At 42.8% G+C, this 21,985-nt stretch overlaps 1 protein-coding gene across 4 annotated transcripts in view; it reads left to right on the forward strand.

Annotated features, from left to right (window-relative positions):
• Positions 1 to 21,985, forward strand: part of SFMBT2 (Scm like with four mbt domains 2) — a 114,989-nt gene that overhangs the window by 34,236 nt on the left and 58,768 nt on the right. For 3 of the 4 annotated variants that reach the window (XM_077179260.1, XM_077179261.1, XM_077179259.1), the window contains exons 5-6: positions 13,968 to 14,056; positions 17,179 to 17,425. In XM_077179260.1, coding sequence (XP_077035375.1) covers positions 13,968 to 14,056; positions 17,179 to 17,425 — 336 coding nt within the window. Of the gene's footprint in view, positions 1 to 13,966; positions 14,057 to 17,178; positions 17,426 to 21,985 lie in introns of those variants that run through there. The other variant, XM_077179262.1, reaches the window with a different exon arrangement.

The following is a 21,985-nucleotide window of genomic DNA, read 5'->3' on the forward strand; positions in this document are numbered from 1 at the left end:
GTGCACCTGGGATCGGCGAGGAACAGGCACGGAGTGAATTTGGGAAGCTGCTAGTGGCAGATGCAAGCACCAGCATGATCCCGAGCCAGCTGTGACTTGCACTTGATTTTTCCTTCATTATGCATGATAATGTGGGCTCCCAGTCACCGTGGAAGGAGCTGGATTCCTGAAGCAGGCCATATGCTCCTGCAGCCCGTGGAGGTGGCTGATAACAACACAGAGCGGAGCTTTAAGGGATGCTCCTAGAAAGCATTTTCCTGATGACAACTAAAAATCAATTCTTCCAACCCAGATACCAAATTCTGGGTCAGTTCTGGCCCTTCTGGATTGGAGAACTTTTGCTCTGAATTCCCACATAATCTGTTTCTGTGTCTGTGCGTGCGTGCTCTCGCTCCCATTTGATTTTGGTCACAGAAGGAATAAAACCCAGACCCACAAATGAGCTTAAGGACATGCTGAAACCCATCCTGATTGATGGTTTATTTTGTGTTGAGAGGCAGAGCATCCACCTCCTGTGTTTGTAGCTAAAAAAAGCTTCTTTCCCCACGCTGTCACTTGGGAATGAAGAAACGAGGGGAAAGTCAGTGTTTTTAGGTGTAAAAAATGTAGCTACTTCCTAAAGGGCTGGAGTTGATGTAGAAGATTAATTATATCCAGGGGAAACCTTTCCAGATTCAGGAAATCGTCCTGCTATGTGTTGTAGCAGTTTTAGTGAAGAGGCTCTGCCGTGAGGAGTACAGACCCTAGAGAGGGGGGAATCCTGCAATTCCCCTGTGCCAAGCACCCCTGGGAAGGTCAGTGAGGAGTGAAACATCTACACCCTGAGTGTTTTCACTGCTGAGGGGGAAATCCTGCAATTCCCCTGTGCCAAACAACTCTGGGAAGTCCAGAGTCCTGCCCATGTGAAGCATCTACACCCTGATTGTTCTGACTGCTGAAATTACCTTTTCCATAGAATCCTGCTTTGCTCTGAGCAGTTCTGCTGTTGAGCTTGACCTTCTCAGCAGGTGGATCTTTTGGGAAGGCCTCTTCATGTAGAACATCTAAATTTATTTAGAAAGAAGGCAAATAAACTTAAGAGGAAGCATTGTATGATGAAGATGAGATTAAGGGCTCGCAAACCAGTTGAGTGAACCATGGCTCTGCACTAATATTTGATTTAGCAGTGAAGGCATTTTGGTTCACTGGAGCATCATCATCTCCAGTCAGAAAATCCCAGTTTGATGGAGAAGCTAAAGTTTTGTAATTGAAAGGAAATTCAGAGCACTGTGGAAAAGCTGCTCCCATTTCAGGTCCTGTAGCACATTGTTATTCTCAGTTCAAACATTGCTTTGCATAATGCTCCACGTCGATCTCCGATTCAGATTTAAACTCTTCAAAGTTTCGGGGGATGTTTTTGATCCTGGGATTTATAGTTCAAGCCCCTTTTCTGTTTCCAAGTGAAGAAAACACATGTTTAGCAAGCACAAAATGAGCCTTGATGGAGTATTTCTTTGATGGTGTTGTGATGATGGTTATGAATTTGCATTTTGTGCATAGGATGTTGAGCACCTCATGGGGCCTGGCTGTGCTTTGACTGTACCATTAATTTCGGGAAAGGATGCATGATGAATGTTCATCAGGCCCTGCAGGTTCTGATTTGTGGTGCTCACATCACACAGCTGAAAGGCTCCAGAGTGATTAAACGGGACTCAGTCATTAGGAGCTGGCAATACAAATGTGATTAATTACAGAACGCACTGTAAATTGTGAAATGAGTTTGATGGGATTTTTTGGAAAACATATGTTTCTGCTTCATGGGGTGTCAGAAGTTGGAGTCGTGGTGAATGAGGCTTGTTTGCTATTTCCATGATAATTTGGGAGTGTGCTGGGTCATGGGAATGGTTACATTTCCACTGTTGTCCCAAGCACTGGGGGTGAGCAGTGAGATTTGGGAAGAGTCACAGGCAAACCCTTAAATCAGACCTTACAAGTCCATCTTGGAGCCCACATCCAGGCTCTTGTACTGCCCAAGGTGTATCCTTTGAAGACCTTATAATAAATACCTACTTTATTCCTTCAGCTCTGTCTAGCCTGTGTTTCAGGTCAGCCTCTTTAAACATAAATCCCTCACTAACCCAAGCACAGTGGCACCAGCCTCCCCTTGAGTCCTGACAGAATTTTCCAGCAAAGAATCCCTTTGCCTCTTATTACTGGGATGCATCTTTGTGTTGGGGGTGTCAGGCTGAAACTAGTAATGGCTTGCTTTTTCACTTTGAAATCACTGCTGGTGGGAAAAAAAAATATTGGAAAAAAATTGGGACACACTGCCCAGAGAAGCTGTGGCTGCCCCATCCCTGGAAGTGTTCAGCACCAGGCTGGATGGGGCTTTGAGCCACCTTGTCTAGTGGAAGGTGTCCCTTCCCACAGCAGGGATGGAACAAGAGGATCTTCAAGGTCTCCTCCAGTCCAAACCATTCCATGATTCTAAAATAACTCCCTTAATTTTAAGCATTAACCAAAACTTCATGCCTTTTTTTTAATTGGTGTTTCTTCTGTTGTGTAATAAACAGTATAATGCATACAATAAACTGCAAGCATCATCCCCACTCATTCTCCTCTTTCTGTAGAATACAGAAAATGAAAAAGAAACTAAAACCTCCAAATCCCAACCCCAAATCAGAATGGATTTCTTGGACATCACATCCCTCTATTTGTCTTCTATGTTTTGATGCTTTTATTTGTAGTGGATATTTGCTGTAGACTGTTGGCACTACCAGGGAAAAACAACACAATTGTGCAGTGAACTGGTTTATGCTTTATGTAAGAACATTGTGCTGCTGTAAATTTGTTGGGTTTTGCAGAGCTGTCTCCAAAGAATATCCTTCAGAAAGTGACTGTGGGGTTTGGGAGTTAGAGCAGGCACTTGGTGTGGGGGATAATTGGATGGAGGTTGGAGGTGTGAGGTCAGAGCCCTGGGAAGGATGTTTATACTGCAGTGACATCCCAGGACGGAATGGCCCATAAATTTTAGGTGTTGTTGTGCCACAAAATCTATTTGGGGCTGGTTTGTGAGATCCCAAAGGCACAGGGCATGGAGCTGCCTCCTGTGTCCATTGCCAAGGCAAGCCAAGGGGAGGGTGTGTGGTGTTCAGGAGACCTCCAGGTTTTCTTTGGTTCACTGTGGGGCATCAGTGACACCTGGGGCAATGTCATTTTGTGTGAAAGAGCCCAATTCATACCCCCTGTTGGCATGGGCCAGCGTGTGCCCATGCTGCCCAGAAATACTGATTCAGCTCTGAACCAGGCTGGTGGCTGGCTTGCAGTAGTTCTGGCTGTGGTTAGGAATTCTGACTTGGATGGGGGTTTATCTAGGAATTCAGTGTTTTGCTCTTTAGACACATTTTTTTCCCCTCTTTCTGCGTTTCTGGTGTGGAAAAAGTGCACCAGGAGCTGTGGAATGCTACAGGAAGAGTTTGCCAGGATTGATGGCTGGGCAAGCAGCACAAACATCCTCCCCCATGGCTTTCAAAACTTTTAAATTATACTTTTCAAGCTTCTACTTTTGAAACTTTTAAACCTTTCGGGATTTTACAATTTCTCCTACATTTGCCTGTGCATTTCTGTCTACCTGCCACAGTAAATCTCTTTACCTGCAAAGATGACTAAATGGTTTTTTGGTTTTCACCCAGAGGGGCTACAATTTGGAAGGAAATAACCATGGAAATGCCTGCTAAGTGCAAGGAATCTGGTGTGTGTGCTTGTTTCTCACACAGGTGAATTCATAACCTTCTCATGCAGTCACTGTGAGCTCTGTGATCTGGTTTTGCTTCTGAGCACGTTGGTTAAGATGCTGATTTTCCCTGGATAACAGCACTCTCACAATGTTATTGCTATTATTCTTTTATCTCTATGGGCTAAAAACTGATGTAGAAATTACAGTCACAATACCAGGTTCCCCCCTCTTTTCCCTGAAAGCTCCCAAACTGCTGATTTCACAAGGCCTTCATTAAAGACTCCTGGGTCTGGAGATTGGGAGCTGGAGCTCTCAATCCATTTCTTCTGAGCCCTGGGCACGGTGCTTAATGCACAAGGAAGGAAAAAATAATCAGGGAATGTGTGTGGAGGCTTGGGGTTAAGTGCCAGGAGCTGCAGAGTTTGGATGCTCATTTTCACAGTGAGCCATCACCCTAATGGTCATTGATACTAATGATGGGAGAGCCCCCATGGTGATGTGGTGTGTGCAGAGCTCTCAGAATCCAGGCACTGCCTGCCTCTCAGAAATGCCTTTCAGGAGCTCTCTCTACACATCCAAGATCATTTCAGTCAGCCAGTCATGATTTGTTTCTAAAACTGTTGTTGGCAGCAGTGAAATTCAGGTGCCTTGTTCCTAGAATTGAATGGGGCAGGGAGCAGAGTTACTGCTGTTGTTTTAAGGAGTGTGCAGTTCCTGTTTAGGGAAGAAATTTTGGAGGAGCACAAATGACCAGCTCTGGGTGAAACAGTCTCTGTAGTTACACCTCAGGTTTTTTCCTAATTTATCACACAGGTAACTGAGACTAAAATCAGCCCATTTTTGCCACGTTGGATTCTGTAACAAAATGAGAATAATCAGCCTTCATGCATGCCTGCAGAAAACTGCCCCACTGCCCTAGGGTGACTTCATGCTGCTTGTATCCCCAGTTGTCTGTTCTGCTCATGCTGGATATTGAGTTCTGTGCTTTGAAAACCTGACCTGGGAGCCAAAGGGGGGAGAAGGAGAAGCTGTGGAATATCTGAGCTGGCTGTATCCAAAAATATAAAAAGCTTCAGTTTTCCTTCTCACAGACTGTGTTGTCTGCAGCCTGGGCAGCAGGAGAGAGCTCTCCTTTGCTTTTAGTTAGTTTTTAGCTAGCTGAGGCAGAGAAGTTCCCCAAACTGTGGCTTTTCTTCTTCTTGGACCTGATCAGCCTTCAGTTCTGGACTGAAAACCCAGAAAAACATCAGGAGCCCATGCCTGTGACTCACTGGAGCCTGGGACATGGCATTTTCCAGCACAGGAGAGACTGATAAGAGACTGAGTGAGCTCAGCTACACCTCACCACAAGGACTCTGAATTTCTTCAGAACAATGAGAGGTTTCATTGTTTAATATTACTCATTTTTTATGCTTGTGAATACTTTGCTTGTTGCATAAACAGTTTTTTTTCCACTTTTTCTCAAAGGAGGTTTACCTCCTGAACTGGTTGGGGGGGGGGACTGCTTGATTTTGCTTTCTAGAAAAGACCATTTCAGAAGTTTCCTCCCAAAATTTGCCCTAAAGCAGGACACTAACTTAAAAATGGTTGTGTCCAGGAGATATTTTTGCACTCCCTTCCCAATTTTTGGTGGCTTTAATGAGGGTGGGTTTTGGTGTCTACTCCAGGTGACAATGTTGCAGAATTGTGTCCCAGGTGAAATCTGTGTAAAAATACCTTAAAAATAAATAAGTAATCGTAGAATTATTTGGGTTGGGAAAGATCATTGAGCCCAACCATCAAAGATCATTGTTTTCTCCCAAAATTTGCCCTAAAGCAGGACACCCACTTAAAAATGGTTGTGTCCAGAAGATATTTTTGCATTCCCTTCCCAACTTTTGGTGGTGTTAATGAGGGTGGTGACACTCCAGGTGACAACATTGCAGAATTGTGTTTCAGGTGAAATCATTGTAAAAACACCTTAAAAAGAAATAAATGATCACAGAATTGTTTGGGTTGGAAAATGTCATTGAGCCCAGCCATTAACCTGGCTATAAATATGTGGTAAATGCTCTAAACAATTGAATGCTTCATCATTAAATTCCAACCTGTTGAGGCTGGATGGCCACAGGTGACTTTTTGTTATGCTGAAGGACCAGGTGAAGGAATTGGTGGCATCCCTGCAAGGGATGGGAAGAGATTAATTCCCCTCTCCTCCTGCCATGTCCCACCTGCATCTCTCTCCCCTCATTCCCAGACCCTGAGGGAGAGCAGGGCTGTGTCTGGGTCATTCCAGGCTGGCTGATGCTGATCACACCTGGGTGAAGGCTTCAGACAAGCACAGGTGGAGCTGATGGATTTGCTGCTGCTCCTTACCTGCATAATCTGATTGCAATTGAGAAGTAACAGCACCAAGACAGAGCTGAGTCCCTTCCCATTATCAGCACCCCTCTCTTTTCTACCCCTTCTCTAAAAATTTATTTTAAATACTTCAGTGCTGATCACACTTGGGTGAAGCCTTGAAACAAGTGCAGGTGGAGCTGATGGATTTGCTGCTGCTCCTTATCTGCATAATCTGATTGCAGTTGAGAAGTAACACCACCAAGACAGATCAGAGTCCCTTCCCATTATCAGCACCCCTCTCTTTTTTAGCTCTTTTCTAAAAAATTATTATAAGTACTTCAGTGCAAACCAGGTATTGACTTTGACTGAAGGGAGGTAATTAATCACAGCACTTATGATTAAATAATTTACTGCTGGCTGGGTACCTGAGGCTTCTGTGCTCAGGGAGTCAGGGCAGGCTGATCTGGCTTTGTGGCACTGTTGGGATCTATGGGACAAATTTCTCTGCTGATCTTGGGCAGTTTGACTTGGAAGCAGAAAGCCACAGTAGTGGGATGTCAGAAAAGTGTGTCTGCATCCATTATGTTGTGTTTGGGGTGCAGACAGTGAAGAAGTCTGGGTGAAACAGTCTCTGTAGTTACACCTCAGGTTTTTTCCTAGCTGATCCTGCTGCATGGGAGTGCCTCAGTAGTTGGTGGTGGTGACCAAAGTGTCTTGTTCAGCTTCCTAAGCTGCAGTGAGTTGGTGGAGGGGGTTTTTACAAGATTTTGCATAATCAAAAAAAAAAAAATCAGTATAATAGCATCCACTCACCCTGTCTGCACACACTGATGGTTTTCTCCCACAGCATCCCACATCCACCTCTTCCACCCAGAGCTCCTGCAGCTGGGTTGGAATTTGTAGCCAGTGCTTTTTTTTTTTATTTCAAGAAATGAAAAAGCAACTCCCAAACCACCCACTGCTTTTTTATTGTTCAAAGATAGCAGTTAATTAAAGACTGGAGAAACACAAGGGGAATGGTGTGCATGTCTGTGAAGAGCTCAGAGGATGTTGGGAAGCAGGGTGTCCTGTGGACACTGAGGCAGCTTTTTGCTCATCAGCTTGCTTGTTTTGACCCAGAGGATATAAGCAGATAATTTCTGGAAATTCTGAATGGCAGCAGGAAGGATAAAAGTTGCATTGTACTGAAATTCAGTGTAGTTGAATAGAAAAAACTGTAAGGGAGTTCAGGTGAGAACCTGAAGCATGTGCTCATGCTTTTATCTGAATTTTTTTTTTTCCTTCTTTTTCTAATCAAGGACTGCTTTTTCATGCAGAGTTGGATGTGCAAGGATTAAAGTCTGTGTGCTGGCCCTTTCTTGGGTCAGGACCACAGAAACTACAGTGTGGTCTTCTTTTAGAAATGAGATCAGGGTGGTTTGGATGGCCTGAGAAAACAGAGGGCACCAAATATCTTGAAGAAAATTTAACAAACATGCAGAATATTGTTACTAAATGACGTAGCTCACATGGGCTAAACATTAATTTGAAGTTTGCACTTAACTCAGTTTTATTTTTTAAAAAGTGAGCTAATTAGGAGCAAGCAGATTAATCAACAGCTTAAAAGGATCATCTACTGAGAGAATGCAAGAGTGACACGTTCTCCTACAGACATCACACTTCCTTCCAGCACCTGCTCATTAGCCTGTTGTGAATGCACATGGATGGGAGCACAGGGTACTGCTGGTCCAGAAGTGTCTTTTGAGCACCTGCATTCTTTGATGGACAGTGGCTTAGGATTTCTGGTTTCCATGAAAATCCTCTCTATGTAGTATTTTCCTTGAGCACTTCATTTAAGACAGGTGTATAGAAGGCAGTGCCTGAGCTCTGAAGTTGGGGTCTCATGATATTTGTGGCTGCACCACGAGGAAATCAGATCAACAGCTTTTGATGCATTTCTTTTCTTTCCTGGACTGAATTTGCATTATTTTGTGATCCAGTTCAAACCACAGAACTCTGCTGCTGTGAGAACAGAAGACTGTTTGAAGTTTTAAGTAAGAAATTGTTTGAAGATGTCTTTAGCCCCATTTGGCTTTTTTTTTCAGGGAGCCCACAAAAGCATTCAAAGCAAACAGTCATTTTTATAAAAAAAAGTCATTAAAGGACTGACTAATTTTTTTTTTTAAATGTAGGTTTTACTCGATTTATTTTGGAAATTCTTAATAGGGGACCTGGCTTTGTAGGGTGTGCAGTGGAGTGTGTTCCCAGCCCTTTGGGTCTTGGGGAGGGTTCAGAAACAGCCTGAGCCTTTACTTGGGGACAGCACTCAGCCCCCATCCTGTTTTCACATCCAGTCTGGTTCACAGGGATGTAAATAGTTCAGCAAGAGGAATGAAAATGTGGGGATTCAACCGTTTCCTGTCAAAATGCTGTTTTATCAAAATGGAAATATTTTGTGAGAACATGTCAGTTTTGACAAATTGTTTTGATGGGTGAAGTCTAAACAAATTGTTTTAGCATTCTATGTTATTTTGATATAAAGACATCTCATTTCTACTCCATCATTTAGGCCTTTATAACATAGTTACAGCATTTATGTGTTAATATTTTTGTAACTTATAAACACTCCATCGGATTTGTGGCAACTTTAAAATTAAAAGAAAATGTCAATATTGTAAGCTTTCTATATAGTTTTGCAGTATGCTATTTAGCTTTTAAAAACCTGCATATCTTTCACAGAGTCCCAGGATGGTTTGGGTTGGAAGGGACTTAAAGATCATCTTTTTCCACCTCCCTGCCATGGACAGGGACATTTTCCACTAGACTTTGGATGCTCCAAGCCCTGTTCAGCCTTGGTTTTGCTGGCTGGGTGACCTGTAGCAGATCTCCACTATAAAGTCACCCATCCCTGCTGGATGGAGTGGCTGGAATTCCCTTGTGTTGCCTTTCAGGTGCTCTCCTGCTGATCTGGGATCCTTCTCTCCAGGGTCTGGGCATTTCTTTCTGGCACCAGCAGCTTTACTTTAATGTATCTTAAATGTGTATCTGATTCTTATATATATGTGTGTGTACATATATTTTTTTTAATATATATATATATATATATATATTGTGTGTATATATATATATGTGTGTATATATGTATATGTGTATCTAATTTGTATATCTGTATTAAATTTTGAACATCCTGAATTGTTTGTTTAGGAAATTAATCTTTTAATGAGATGCTGGTATTTTAAATTTATTTCATTTATTTCACAATGGAGGGAAAAGAATTGCCTGATTCCCACCCAGCTATAATTCCCCTTGTTAACTATTTTTGTTCGTTCCAGTCCTAGGAAAGAGTTAAAGTTTTTAATGATAAAAATAGTTCCCACGCTGAGAGTGTTGTCACTTAGCAGATTAATCTGAAAGATCTTAAACCATTTTATAAAGCTGTTTAAGATGCTGTTCTTCACATATGAGAAAATTAAAACTCTGCTGTTTAGAGGTTGATGGGTTCCAGTGGGGATTTTCCAGTAGAGGTGTCGACAGGTTCCTGGTGACCCTGAGTTATTAAAAAAAAGAGAAACCCAGCATGAAGGGTGTTTTGTTGTTTTTTTGGTTGTTGTTTTCTTTTAGGTATGGACAAAAATGAGCATAATTTGATATATTACTGCTTGTTGGGCACATGTATCCATGGGGCATGCTGAGGTGTTTCCAAGGAGTAGCTTATTTTTAGGAACTGTATGCCTGTAAGTTATATATGCTACCATTGCTTTATTTTACCAAATGCAGCAGTTCAGATCCCTGAATCTTGTTCTTGCCAATCAAACGGGTGCCTTGGGGGGAAAAAACAGTCATGAAAAGTATAAAAAACAAACCATGTTCTTCCCATTGTCATGTCTGTCTTTCAGATTTCAAGGTTTTTCCTGCACTTTGCAGTGCCCTGTTCTTGGGGGCAAAAAAAAAAAAAGAAAAAAAGGAAAATGAGAATTTCCATGTAAACCTGAGAGGAGTGGCTCTCAGCAAAACAGCAACTCCTAGAAAACGAGATAAAATCCCAAGAGCTGCTAATGTGATAATAGTATCTCATATTCATTGAATGGAGTGCCTGTGCCTCAGTGCTGCCATGGGACTGTGAATGTGCTTTTAATCTCTTATTTCTCTAGAGAGGCAGATAAATCTGAACCCATTATGTGCTGAGGCTGAGGCAGGGCACAGAGATTTACAGGGTTGCAGGGAATGAAGCTGCTGTCCTGGCTCTGGGGCACGTGTTCAGGGGGATTGGATGGGCTGTGCCTTGCTCCAGCATTTCCAGCTGCTCTTGGAATGGTTTTCATGGTCAGCAAGCACAGAGCAAGGGGAAAGGGCTGGGCAAGAGCAGCTGATGGGGAAAACCTGATGATAAATACTAAATACACCAGGCAGGGAGCAGCTGGCAGCAGCCCCTGCTCCTCAGCTGGTGCCAGGTCCAAATGCTGCCTGGAGTCTCAGGACACAGCTGGGAAAATGAGGAAAATGAGGAAAAGGGAGGAAATGGCAGTGGGTGAGAAAGGGGAGAGAGGAATGGGAGTCAGAGATGTTGTGAGCAAGGTGAATTGAGTAGGGAAAAGTGGGAAGAATTTGAGGGATATTGGATATGATCCATTTCTTGGTGGAGTTCAGGTCTCTGGAAGGAGCACTCAGTTTTATAACCCGAATCAATGTTGGAAAGGTCCTTTTTCTTTCTCATTCAAGAATTTGCTGTAATACTTGCCAAACTAGAAGGTGATCTCTGAAATAATAATTTTTTTCTCATGGAAGGAGGCAGTGAGCTGCAAGGTTTTTATTGGTTTTTACTTTTGCAGGTGTGGATAATTTCACTGAGGTCTCTTGGGAATGGTTCACCCTTCGCCAGCCCATCACTGAGTCTGGGAACTGGTGCATCCCTACAGCTGCTCCTCAGGAACTGGGGAGGGAAATGTGGGCTCTTTTTCAGGTGTCTGAAGCCCATGGACCACTCCTGCCTCACTGAATTAATTTAAGGCAGTGAAAAATGTTTTGAAAACGGGAATACTAGTGGAGTTTAGGTCGCTATGGAGCAGGATTCTTTATCCTGGACACTTTCCCTTCCCACCAGCTGGCCAGCCAGCTGCAAAAAAAAAAAGTAGAATTCTCCCAGCCTGTCCAGCAGTAGGAGAGGTTCAATAGAGCCTTTTCCTGTAGCTAATGATGAGGGAAAATGGTAAATAGTGATGGAAATTCGCTGCTTCAGTCCCCAGTACTGATATGCCAGAGGAGCAGCAGCATTTCTGGAGAGGGATGCTCAGGCTGGGCACCCATGCATGGCACTGACAGCTATTCTCATTTACCCAGCAGATTTTCCTTGGTTTGAATATATTTGTTTAACATTTTCCTTGGTCCTCAAAGGCTTTTGCAGCTATCGTGATCATTCAGATTCACTTCATTACTACTAAAAATTAATATTTGCACTGTGGTGACTTGAACTGTAAAACTGAGAGGGCTGATTGTGCTCTGTAGGCACAGAGGAAGGTACAAATCGCTGTTTCTACAACTTCCAGTGCAATTTCCTGTCTCTCAGAGGTTTTCAGAGTCGTTTTATCTATGCCACAAAAGCATAATAAAGGAAAACCCTAGAAATTAGATTTGTATGAGAAGGATGGTTCTGAAACCACCTAGAAACTGAGAATGGCTCAGGGGTTTTTTCCAGCTGAGCCTATTTAGTCTGAAAACAAGAAGTCACCTTGTGACTTTTGGACTTTGGAAGTCTCTAATCCAGATCTGAATGTGGAGAAGAGCTTATTTAGATGTCAAACTGTGAGGTGCAAGTCTTTTAAAAAAGGACAGGGAATTTTTTTTTCTCTCTCTGAAAGGCACTGGGAGACTGACAGACAGCCAGATCTGTGATTCAGGCGTCGTTATGACATCTCCAGTTGGGCATCTGGAAGTGGAAGCCCCTGAAATCTGTTAATCTGTTGTCAACTTTGAAAAATCCTATTTTCCCCCCCATCTCCCTCCCCCCCCCCCCCCCGACTCCTGCCAGCTTTGAAAGTTCAAAGTGTGTGCTTTTTATCACATTTGTCATTCCTTGGTAGTGAAGCTCTGGCGTTCGGAAATTTGGCTGACAACTTTGTGGGAACGAGCCAAGATCGAGTTCAACTTGCACCTTTGTGTGCTGCACCCAGTGCTGTGCTCAGGGGGAGGCAGAAATCTGAGCTAGAGGGACCCCAGCCTCATCCATTACCACAGTGACTGTCCCCCTCCCTGGTGCCAAAATTCAGCTTTTTTTTCTTTATCCTGAGGTAGGTGGACGGGAACTGATGAGTTCAAAGCAGCAGGGGTGTTGGGAGAGAAAGTGTCACATCTAAACCATTTCTTCTCAGGCTGTTCTTTCATCTTAAATAATGCAAAGGTTAGAAATCTTCCAGAAATCATGCAAAACTGGTGTTGCAAAAGACTTAGAATGGTTCCAGGCAAGTTCAAACACTTATTTTATGGAGGCTCGAGTCCAGCAGTGCAAGGCTTGATAATTTTAAGTCCATTTAAATGCACATTTAAAGTAATTTAGATATCTAAATGGGATGTATAGCTCAAGCTAGGAGAACTGGCTTTTGGGGAAGGAGCACAGCTCAGAAATGAGGTTGAGGTAAGGTGCCCTGGGCATGGCTTGTATCTTTATACATGTCCAGTCCTGTGGATTACCATGGGGTAATGGTCTTTAAATAACATATCTAGTTGTTTGTTCAGAGGAAATGTTTACATTTTCAAATGTTTGTGATTTTTCCCTTCTGTAGGTGTTTCTAAGTTAGCAAATAACTGCATTCCTGATGATTCTCTCACATATAAGTGAGATTAGTTTGGAGAGAAAACAAAATTTTCAGGTGTACTTTAATTCTCCTCTACAGGCAGGTAGAATTAAAGTCGAATTTCTGGATTTTTGATTGCAGCTGCACAGTGCATTTGAAGAGGCATCTCCGTCTGTCAAGCTGAGATTTGCTGAATTACTACCTTCATGTATCCACTGATTTAAACCAGAACTGACCTGGAATATGAATCCTAGAGGCAAAATTTATATATTTCAGTTCAAATCTTATAAAACTGCCTACATGTGCTAAATTAACGCTGGTTCACAGTGTTTACCTCAGAAATTATTCTTTTTTTTTCTTTTTTTTTTTACTAAATGAAACAGAAGTTCCTGATAAGGGAAAGACTTTAAATCTTTCTTCTTGCTAGTGTATTGACTCAGCAGCTGATATATGATGTTCTCAGGGTTGATTTTTCTACTCTGTTGGAAAAACACCTGGAGTTTCTGGTTTCCTGTCAAGGAATTGAAAGTTTGCACAGCTTCTTTTTTTCCCAGAGGTCATTAGTGAACATACAGAGAGACTTTATGAATCACATCTGAGCCCAGGTGATAAGCAGGAAACGAGTGGTTACACAGGCAGTGGCCAATTCTGAATGGGAGAGATGGGGGTGATAAGCCACGATGTTGTAAATCACTGTCAGTGGCTACAGTGGAGCAACACCTTCCCTTTTTTTGGGATTTAACTGTGTGCACGGGTTGCCCAAAGAACTGGACAACAAACCAGCTTTTTTTTTCCTTGTCTGAGTTGCAGTTGAATCCAAAACTTTGGAGCTGGTAAATCCTGAGATGTTTCTGATTGAATCATAGGATGCTTTGGGTTGGAAGGAACATGAAAGATCATCTCATTCCATGCCCTGCCATGGGCAGGGACACCTTCCACTATCCCAGGGTGCTCCAAGCCCTCTCCAACCTGGCCTTGGATGCTCTCAGGGATGGGGCAGCCACAGCTTCAATGGGCACCCTGTGCCAGTGCCTCATCCCTCTAATAATGAAGAATTTGTTCTTAATAAATACACCAGGTCCACTGTGGGACACACACGTGGCAGGCAGCTGCAGTCTGTTGTGCTAAGCATTTCTTTTCTTCCCTTCCCTTCCTTTCCCCAGCAATCAAGGAGAAATACATGGACTGGACAGAGTTTCTCATCCAGGATCTGACTGGCGCCAGGACGGCCCCTGCGAATTTGCTGGAAGGTGTATGTATTAGATTGCATTCCTCCTCCTCCTCCTCCTCCTCACTGTGTGCTTGCAGTGTCTGTGTCTGCCAGCCCTGGGACCTGACCCTGCCCTGCCCCAAAATCCATGGCAGCAGTGCCTGGGCTCTGCTGGCTCTGCTTCTCACCCTGGCACGGGGAGTTAGTTTTGCCTTTTCATTCTTTAGAAAGTTGGGTGCTCAAAAGAGGCATGGAGTGTGGAGGGGATCCACAGAAGGGAGAGCTCGGCCCTCCAGTGCCCCATTAGATCCATCAAACTGGTGAGCTGAGCTGCCAGTCCATCTCTGCTCCATCCCTGGAAGTGTTCAGGGCCAGGCTGGACAGGGCTTGGAGCTGTCTGGTGTAGTGCAAGGTGTCCCTGCCCATGGCATGGGGTTGGAACTGGGTGATCTTTAAGGTCCCTTCCAACCCAAACCATTCTGTGACTCTGTGGCACAGGTTGGAGAGGGAGTTTAGTAGGTTGGTGGGGAGCACTGTTGGGTTTGTCTTTATATGGGCAGTGCTCCTCAAGGACATTCCCTCCCCCTAAATCCAGCAGTCACATTTAGCGGGGAAGTTGTTGGGTGAGGTGGCCTCAGAAGAGCAGAAGGGTTCATTTTTTAGATGCTCCCAGAGCCCAGTCTGTGCAGCAAATCCATGGGGTGGCTTGCACCTGGGACAGCCTCAGATCCTGGACAAAAACCCCACAGCTTCACCTTGAAACCACTTTTGCATCAGGGCCTGCCCTGCTCTGCTGTGGGTGCTTTGGAGAGGAGACAGATGCTCCTGCAGGAGCCCCTCATTCTTTGTCCCTCTGTTCAGGCTGAGAGCAGGGCCATAAAGGAATTTGTCAAAGTGCTCATGTTGGCTTTTGGGAAGCCAGTGTCCATCCAGGCACCATTTTTGGTCATTTTTTCCCTGTTCACTTCCACCATCCACAGCTGCATCCTTTTTCCACGTGCCCGAGCAGTAAGGATGGACCTGGCAGGGATAATTCATATTGTACCATTAGGGTTTTTTTCCCCCCAGCCTGAGCGAAGAACAGCCTTGCAGCCCCCAAACAATCCCCATCCTGCTGCATCCCCATTCCTGGACTACTCCCAGGTGGCACATGCAGAAATCTGGTGGTGTCCAGCCCCCATCCCTGGTGTGTGCCAAACCTCCCCTTTCTGCAGGCAGGGGAGAGAGGCAGAAAAGCAGAGAAAGAAAACACTGAGTTGGCTCAAAGCAGTTTCTGACCCTTCCCTGGTGTTTTATGTGCTCAGTGCTGTCTGTGTCCTGCAATGTATGTTGGCCCCTGTTGACAGATTTGCTGTTCATGAGTGCTGCAGATTGTTGTTAGGCTGTTAAATCAATATGTAGTGCTACTTTTTAAATCCTTTTTTTTTTTTTTATTTTTACGTGCCAGCTACGCATGTGAAGGGTTCTTGCATGATGGTAAATGTTAATATTTCATGCAAGCTGATTATTAATCCTAGCCATTCAGTTCTCATGGGGTAAGTGACAGCCCATTGGCTTAAAATTTAGCACACAAATCAGGGAAGCAATATTCACTTTGATACAGCCAGGGATTTATTATAATAAGTTAAATCATTACACCATCCTTTCATATTAAAGAATATTTGGTTGCAAGCAGTTGTATGAGAGGGGAAAAAATCCACATTAAAGTGGATTTCTGTTGTATTATTAAATTCTGACACTGCATTTTGCCATGAAATAATATTTGAAGAGATTATACAGATGCTTGCAGCTTGCACTGTAGAAAAGTAGCTTATTATGGCAAATATATTGTTCTGAGAAATATCTGTTAATCATAAATTTGTTTAAAGTTGTACATGTGATAAGCTTTTTGTTAATTTTAATTGCATTTTTTACCATATTCTCATGCTCTTGCCTTCTTTTTTGGATTAAGAGAGATGTATGAAAATCAATTGCATCTCAAAATTTCAATATTTTCAATATTCACTAGGAAAAATAACTTTTTGAAAAATAAGGCTTTCTCCTTATTGTTTTGTTTTGTAGCCACTACTAGAAAGAACCATCCTGGACTGACTCTTGATTTACAGAATTAATATTTTAAAAAGTAATGTGAGATGTTTATATGGTTTAATTAAGTAAAATTGGGACTAACACACAGGAAAAAAATAAGTCTTTGTTTTTAATGTATTTTGCCTTTGCTTAGCATCTCCTTTGGGGACCAGTGCTTCCAAGTCTTGGGGTCATTTTAATGCTGCTCTTAAAACCCCGGAAACTGAGACATTGCATAAGAATTCAAACATGTATTTAATAAAAAAATAAGAAATCTAGCCATTATGTTAAAGCTTGAGAACACAGAGATGCTCACAGTCACAAAACAAAACCAAAGCCCCAAAGGGGTTGTTCTGCAGAGCATCTCGTTGTTTTTTAATGCCTGAACTTGCAGGTGGAAAGTTACACACGTGTGTAAATAGCTGCAGAACTGGATCCCAGAAAATAACCATGTGGAAGCAAATAACCTCAGTCACTGGGATTTCTTGGGCATGGTGGCTTGACCCAACAAATCCTGTGTGCCTTGGGCTTGGCTCCAAACCTGCTGTGGGCTTTGAGCTTTGGAATAACCCCCACAGACTCCTGCATCCGTGGCTGGGGGGGATAATTTGCTCTCCATGCCAGTAGGAATAAGATAAAGCTGATCTTTGGTGAAAGAGATCAGTACACAGAGTGAAATTTCTGGGTCATGTACAAAGTAGTCACCTTTTAGGTAAATATTAGGGTCCAGTCCTGTGGTTGGTTCTTATCAGCTGCAATCAATGAGAAATTGTTTAAAATCCTTCAGTACAACTGGGCTTTGAGTAGTTCAGGAGCATCCTAAATGGATGTGCCTCACGAGCTGTTCCACCTTTATTATTCTTTTTTTGTTGTTGTTGTTGATGATGTCGGTTGAGAAATTAGCACAACTGTTGTTTTCTGTTTTACTTCTGAATTTGCACTTGGAAGACATTGGGTAAAATAGAAGAAGAACAGACTGTTTGCTGATCGCTTGGATGATGGTGTGAAAAACAAAAATAATCTTCTGCTGTCATCTGTTTCCTTGAGAAGTCTTCAAATAAAGTTTAAAATAAGGAGTTTTGCTTCTATTCAAACAGCCTCTGCGAGGAAAAAACCCTGTAGACCTCATTACAGTTGATTCCTTAATAGAGCTGCAGGATTCCCAGAATCCCTTTCAGTACTGGATAGTTAGTGTGGTTGAAAATGTTGGAGGAAGATTACGCCTTCGCTATGTGGGATTGGAGGAGACTGAATCCTATGACCAGTGGTTGTTTTACTTGGATTGCAGACTTCGACCAGTCGGTTGGTGTCAAGAGAATAAATACAGAATGGACCCACCTGCAGGTAAGGAACCTCCTTGAAATACTGTCTCCCTTCGTGGGTGTTCAGTGATGTTTTGAGATGCTTTGTCCTTTTCCAGCGTTCACATTGCTTTGTCAGTAGTTTCTGGCTGTGGCACAGATGGGAGGCGAGGTCCATCTAATTTGGGTTCAGAACTGTATTGTTAATTAAAGAAATTCAGCTGAAGTCTTTGTGAGTCTGTCGGACCGTATGAAGCACCAGGACATCACAGCTTGGAGATGAGGTGTCTTTAGGGTTTGAAAGTCTTTAGGGTTGAGTTTAGTGTTCAAACCAGCTTGAATGGAAAGGGATTGGGGCTGCAGTTCAGCCAGTCTGGGGTCACAGATTGATCCACCTTCTCCTGTGCAGGTTGACAATGTGGCCAGGTCTGTGCCTCATTTTCTTTCTGCTGTGGGTGTTAAGTTTTTCCGTGAGTATTAAGTTCCCCTCCTCTGGGAAGGTGTTTCTGATGTGGCTTCTGTCCCTCACACCCAGTGAGGAGAGTTGACCCCGACATGTTCAATTCTCATGTTCACAGTTTGTCTGGGACTTGGGTCTTGAGTGCTTTTAGGAAGTGTTTTTCTTCACTGGTAGGCAGGAATCAATGTTCCCCATCACTTCTAAATTAGATGTGAGTGCTGGAGATCATGAATATCACCCACTGTTATTTTAGAGTCTTTGTGTTACAGAGAAACAATTTTTTCAGTGACCATCTCTGAACCCTCTTGGCCTGTATAGGTTTGGGGAATATAGAAATGGCCCAGAGGAGATTTGTGCTTCCTCTTTGTTCATTCCATTTGCTTTCTACTCTTTCCTCCTTTTATCCAGTTGTGGAATCCTTCTCTGTGGATTCCCCACCCCTCATGCCTTTCTTTTCATTTTTTTTCAGTTGTCTTTAAACTTGTTACTAGATTCTTTATTTGCTGGAGTTGTTTACTTTTCTTCTCCCCTCTCCTTGATTTAACTTTTAAAATTTCTGTCTCTTGTTCTTACCTGTTTTCACCTGATAGCTGTTCCCTCTAATTTCTCAGGTTATTCACTTTTTAGTCAACATTATTATTAATGGACTCAATGCCCAAATCTTCTTCCTCTCTTAAATAGGTCTTCATTACTTTACATCTCCTGAAGTTGAGCCTTGTAGGATTTTGCTGTGGAAAGACCCTTCAGGTCTGAACTCTTCTGTTTTTGCCCAAATCCTCTCCTGATCACTGCTTCTGGGGTCTTTCATTGATCCCCCCTTGTGACCCAGCTCTGTACTGCAGGAAGTAGCCAGGCAGGAGTGGAAATTTGAGGAGTTTCTGGAGCCAGGAATTCTGGTTGTTCCTCTCCTGGTCATTTGATGTCCACCTAACACGGAGTCACAGAATCATCAAGGTTGGAAAAAAACCTTCAAGATCTTCCTGTCCAACCATCCAACGTGTCCATGAGGCACAATGAATTAATAAAATGTGTGAGATATTAACTGAGAGGAAGAAGACAAAAAACCCTAAGTGGCTGATCTTATGGGATATGCTTCAAATTAAAGTCTCTGCAAAAGGAATCTTGGAGCAGTCAGGGAAGCAGTAATGAGTTGTGGGGATGAGATGCTGGCAGCAGAGAGCTCTAAAGTAACTCAGGGATGAGGCTGTCAAACTATAAACTCAAAAAATGAAGTTTCCTAAGGACCTGAGGCCTGGAGACTCTGTCAGGGGTATATCCCCTGGTGACTTCTTTAGGGAAGAGCATTTGGACTAGGCAGATGTCTGTTGTGTGAAAGACCTAGTGTGGACCTTCTTAGAGAGATTCTATGGGCAGTACCTTGTTGTTTTACACAGCAGGGTTTAGATTCACCTGCCATGGGGCAGGCATCTAAAGACAGTTCTGCATGAGAAGTCTCTTTCTCTTTATATTGGGTAGGGAAAAGAGGGTGCTAAGACACCTAACATAGGTAAGATGACATGACATCTTTTTAAGCCTGTTTTTTTTCACTCACGGGGGTTTAAAGCAATGAACACACACCTGGTTGTCCTAAATTTTGAACATCTGAAGCCAGTTAAGCCTTGATTGATAAAGGGAACAGCCTTGGACTGTGAATCAAATCTGTTATCAGTCTCCTCTGAGGAGATGCTGAGGACATGCAGCTGCTCCCAAAGCAGGCTGTGTGTCCCCTTGCTGTCAAACAAGGGTGTTTTTATACATCACTGCTGCAGCTTGTGACAGTGCTTTGCCTACCCTGAACTAGGATTCTACATACCCACCCTGTGCTTTATTTCCCTCTGTGTCTGGGGTGTGGTTTTGCCCTGTTGATCCACCTCTGGCACCTGCCAGGTTTCCAGGTCACTCTTTCAGGATGCAGAGCATCTCAGATAAAGGAGATCCCATGGACCCAAACAATATTTTGGATGGAGGGGTCTCTTTCCTGAAGCCACCCACATCCTAACACCCACTTAATGTGGAAGAGGGTCCTCAGGTTCTTGGAACTAGATGATGTCTAAGGTCCATTCCAACTCAAACCATTCAGTGATTCTATGAAACAGCATCTCAGCTGTCTCCCTCAAATGGACTCTGTATCTCTCACAAGCCCATTTAACTGAAGCAAAGGGGTTATAGCTTATTTTTCTCTTCAGATGTACATCTGAGTTTGGAATAAGTCTCCTTGCTAGTGCAAATTGGCACAGGCTGCTTGACACAGAGCCACTGATGGCCTGAGCTCAGCTGTTTATGCAGGACAAGATCATCCTGTTTCATGCCACTTTCTATTTAAAGACAAATTGCCAGTCATTTTAATTGCTCACTGCTTGTGAACCCTAATACAAATTGACACAGTGCACTTTGTTCAATTACCTGGAGCCCTGACACTTAAATAAATGCTTTATGCTCTTTTAACCGTGCAATTTAGTGTCCATACACTTGCCCAGCATAAGTGAGATGCCACTAATTCAATGTGCATATTCCTTGCTGGTCCTTGAAACCACTGGAGGTGCCTCTCTATCTTGAATTTTGTTGGCAATGCCCAGAGAATTTGCTGCTTGTTTTCACTGATTTTGGCCAAAGTTGCCCAAAACTTGACCAGAGTTGCCCAAAATGCCAGTTTCATCTTTCCTGTGCTTCACTGACATCACAATAGAAAATGAGTGTCTGTTTCCAGCAGGGAAGCATCAGGCAGAGTTTTTCTGAACTCAGACCTGAAACACCAGGCTGGTTGCAGCATGGGGCAAAATCATGTTGTGTTAAGTATTTCCCTGTAAATTAAACCAAAAAAGAAAGAAACGAGTCATCCCCCTCCCTGAACTTCATGCTGATCAGAATTCCTGCAAGCAAGGGAGAAGTGGGGCAACAAAACTGTAAAATAATGAACAATTAGATAAAGAGGGCACTTCTTAACACTTGTGCCCGCTGCACACATTGTAAACAAAGATTTGAAATCTATATTCCCATTAATAACCAGACAGCTGAGGAATTAAAAATACTGCCCTGAAAGGTTAACATTCCCCTTCAAGTGTGTTTAAATTCATATGCATATCCTTGATGTCTGTTCTGAAGTAGTGAGATTTGATATAGTGGAAGTATAAATACATCCACTTCAGTGAGTGATTCTGCAAATCCTCCTTTGATAAGGTCTTAAATCTGTTGAGTTCAGAGCATAAAATTCTCTTGTACCATCAGTGCTAGGTGGAAACAGTACTTGCCAATTCCTTTTTTGTTTTTTAACACATATTTTTTATTCCCTCTTTCAGAATTGTAAGATACAGCAGTAAATCTTCTGCTAGGTAGTAAATATATATGGTTATTAGATGTACAGGATTTAAATGCAAATTGGGCCAAATTGAACCTTGCTGTGAATGAGGGGAGCCAGACTGGCCAAAGAAAAGCTCCACACTCTTCACTCTGTATCAAGGTTCGAGTTTATTACTGAGCACATGTTCATTTCCATTTTAATAATTGTTGCAATCTATCTCCCTATCTTCTCTCTTTGAGGCCTTGATATGAATGTTCTGCAATAACTTGTTATGTGCAAGATAACAATGTGTTTTCTAGGGCAGGAGTAAATCCAGTATAATGTTCCTCATCACAGCATTGTTTCCTACATTGTTCCCTTTGATGATTCATAGGCATTTCACTGCACTGAACCATAAAGGGCTTGTTAATATCATGATTTAATAATATTAAACCTGTGTAAAGAAACTCACTGCAAGCAATGTGAAGCTGCACAAAGATGTTGCCTAAAAGTATAATGATGAAAATTCATAAGTGTAAGGCCTTGCTCTGGTGTGATGCTCTGGTTTGAGTGTGATACCAAAAAATGTGTCTGGGTAGAGATTTAGCTGAAATGTTTCTTCCCACACCCACCCCAACCTTGCAATTAAAAAAAAAACCCAAACCCAAATTCTTTCTGATGAACAGGTGTCTTAATAATGATACTATTTGTTTTGTTCAAATATGACTAATATTGCTTGAAGACCTGAGGCTCCTCAAACTAGGAAACATCAGGTAGTTTGAGAAATGAAAATGAAAGAGTTTTTCACTATTTTCAAGTAATGAGATAATATGATTATCATTCCTTTAGCAGAATTTGAAGGATGT

The sequence above is a fragment of the Agelaius phoeniceus genome, chromosome 5 (genome assembly GCF_051311805.1).
Source record: "Agelaius phoeniceus isolate bAgePho1 chromosome 5, bAgePho1.hap1, whole genome shotgun sequence".
In the NCBI taxonomy this organism is placed as follows: domain Eukaryota; kingdom Metazoa; phylum Chordata; class Aves; order Passeriformes; family Icteridae; genus Agelaius; species Agelaius phoeniceus.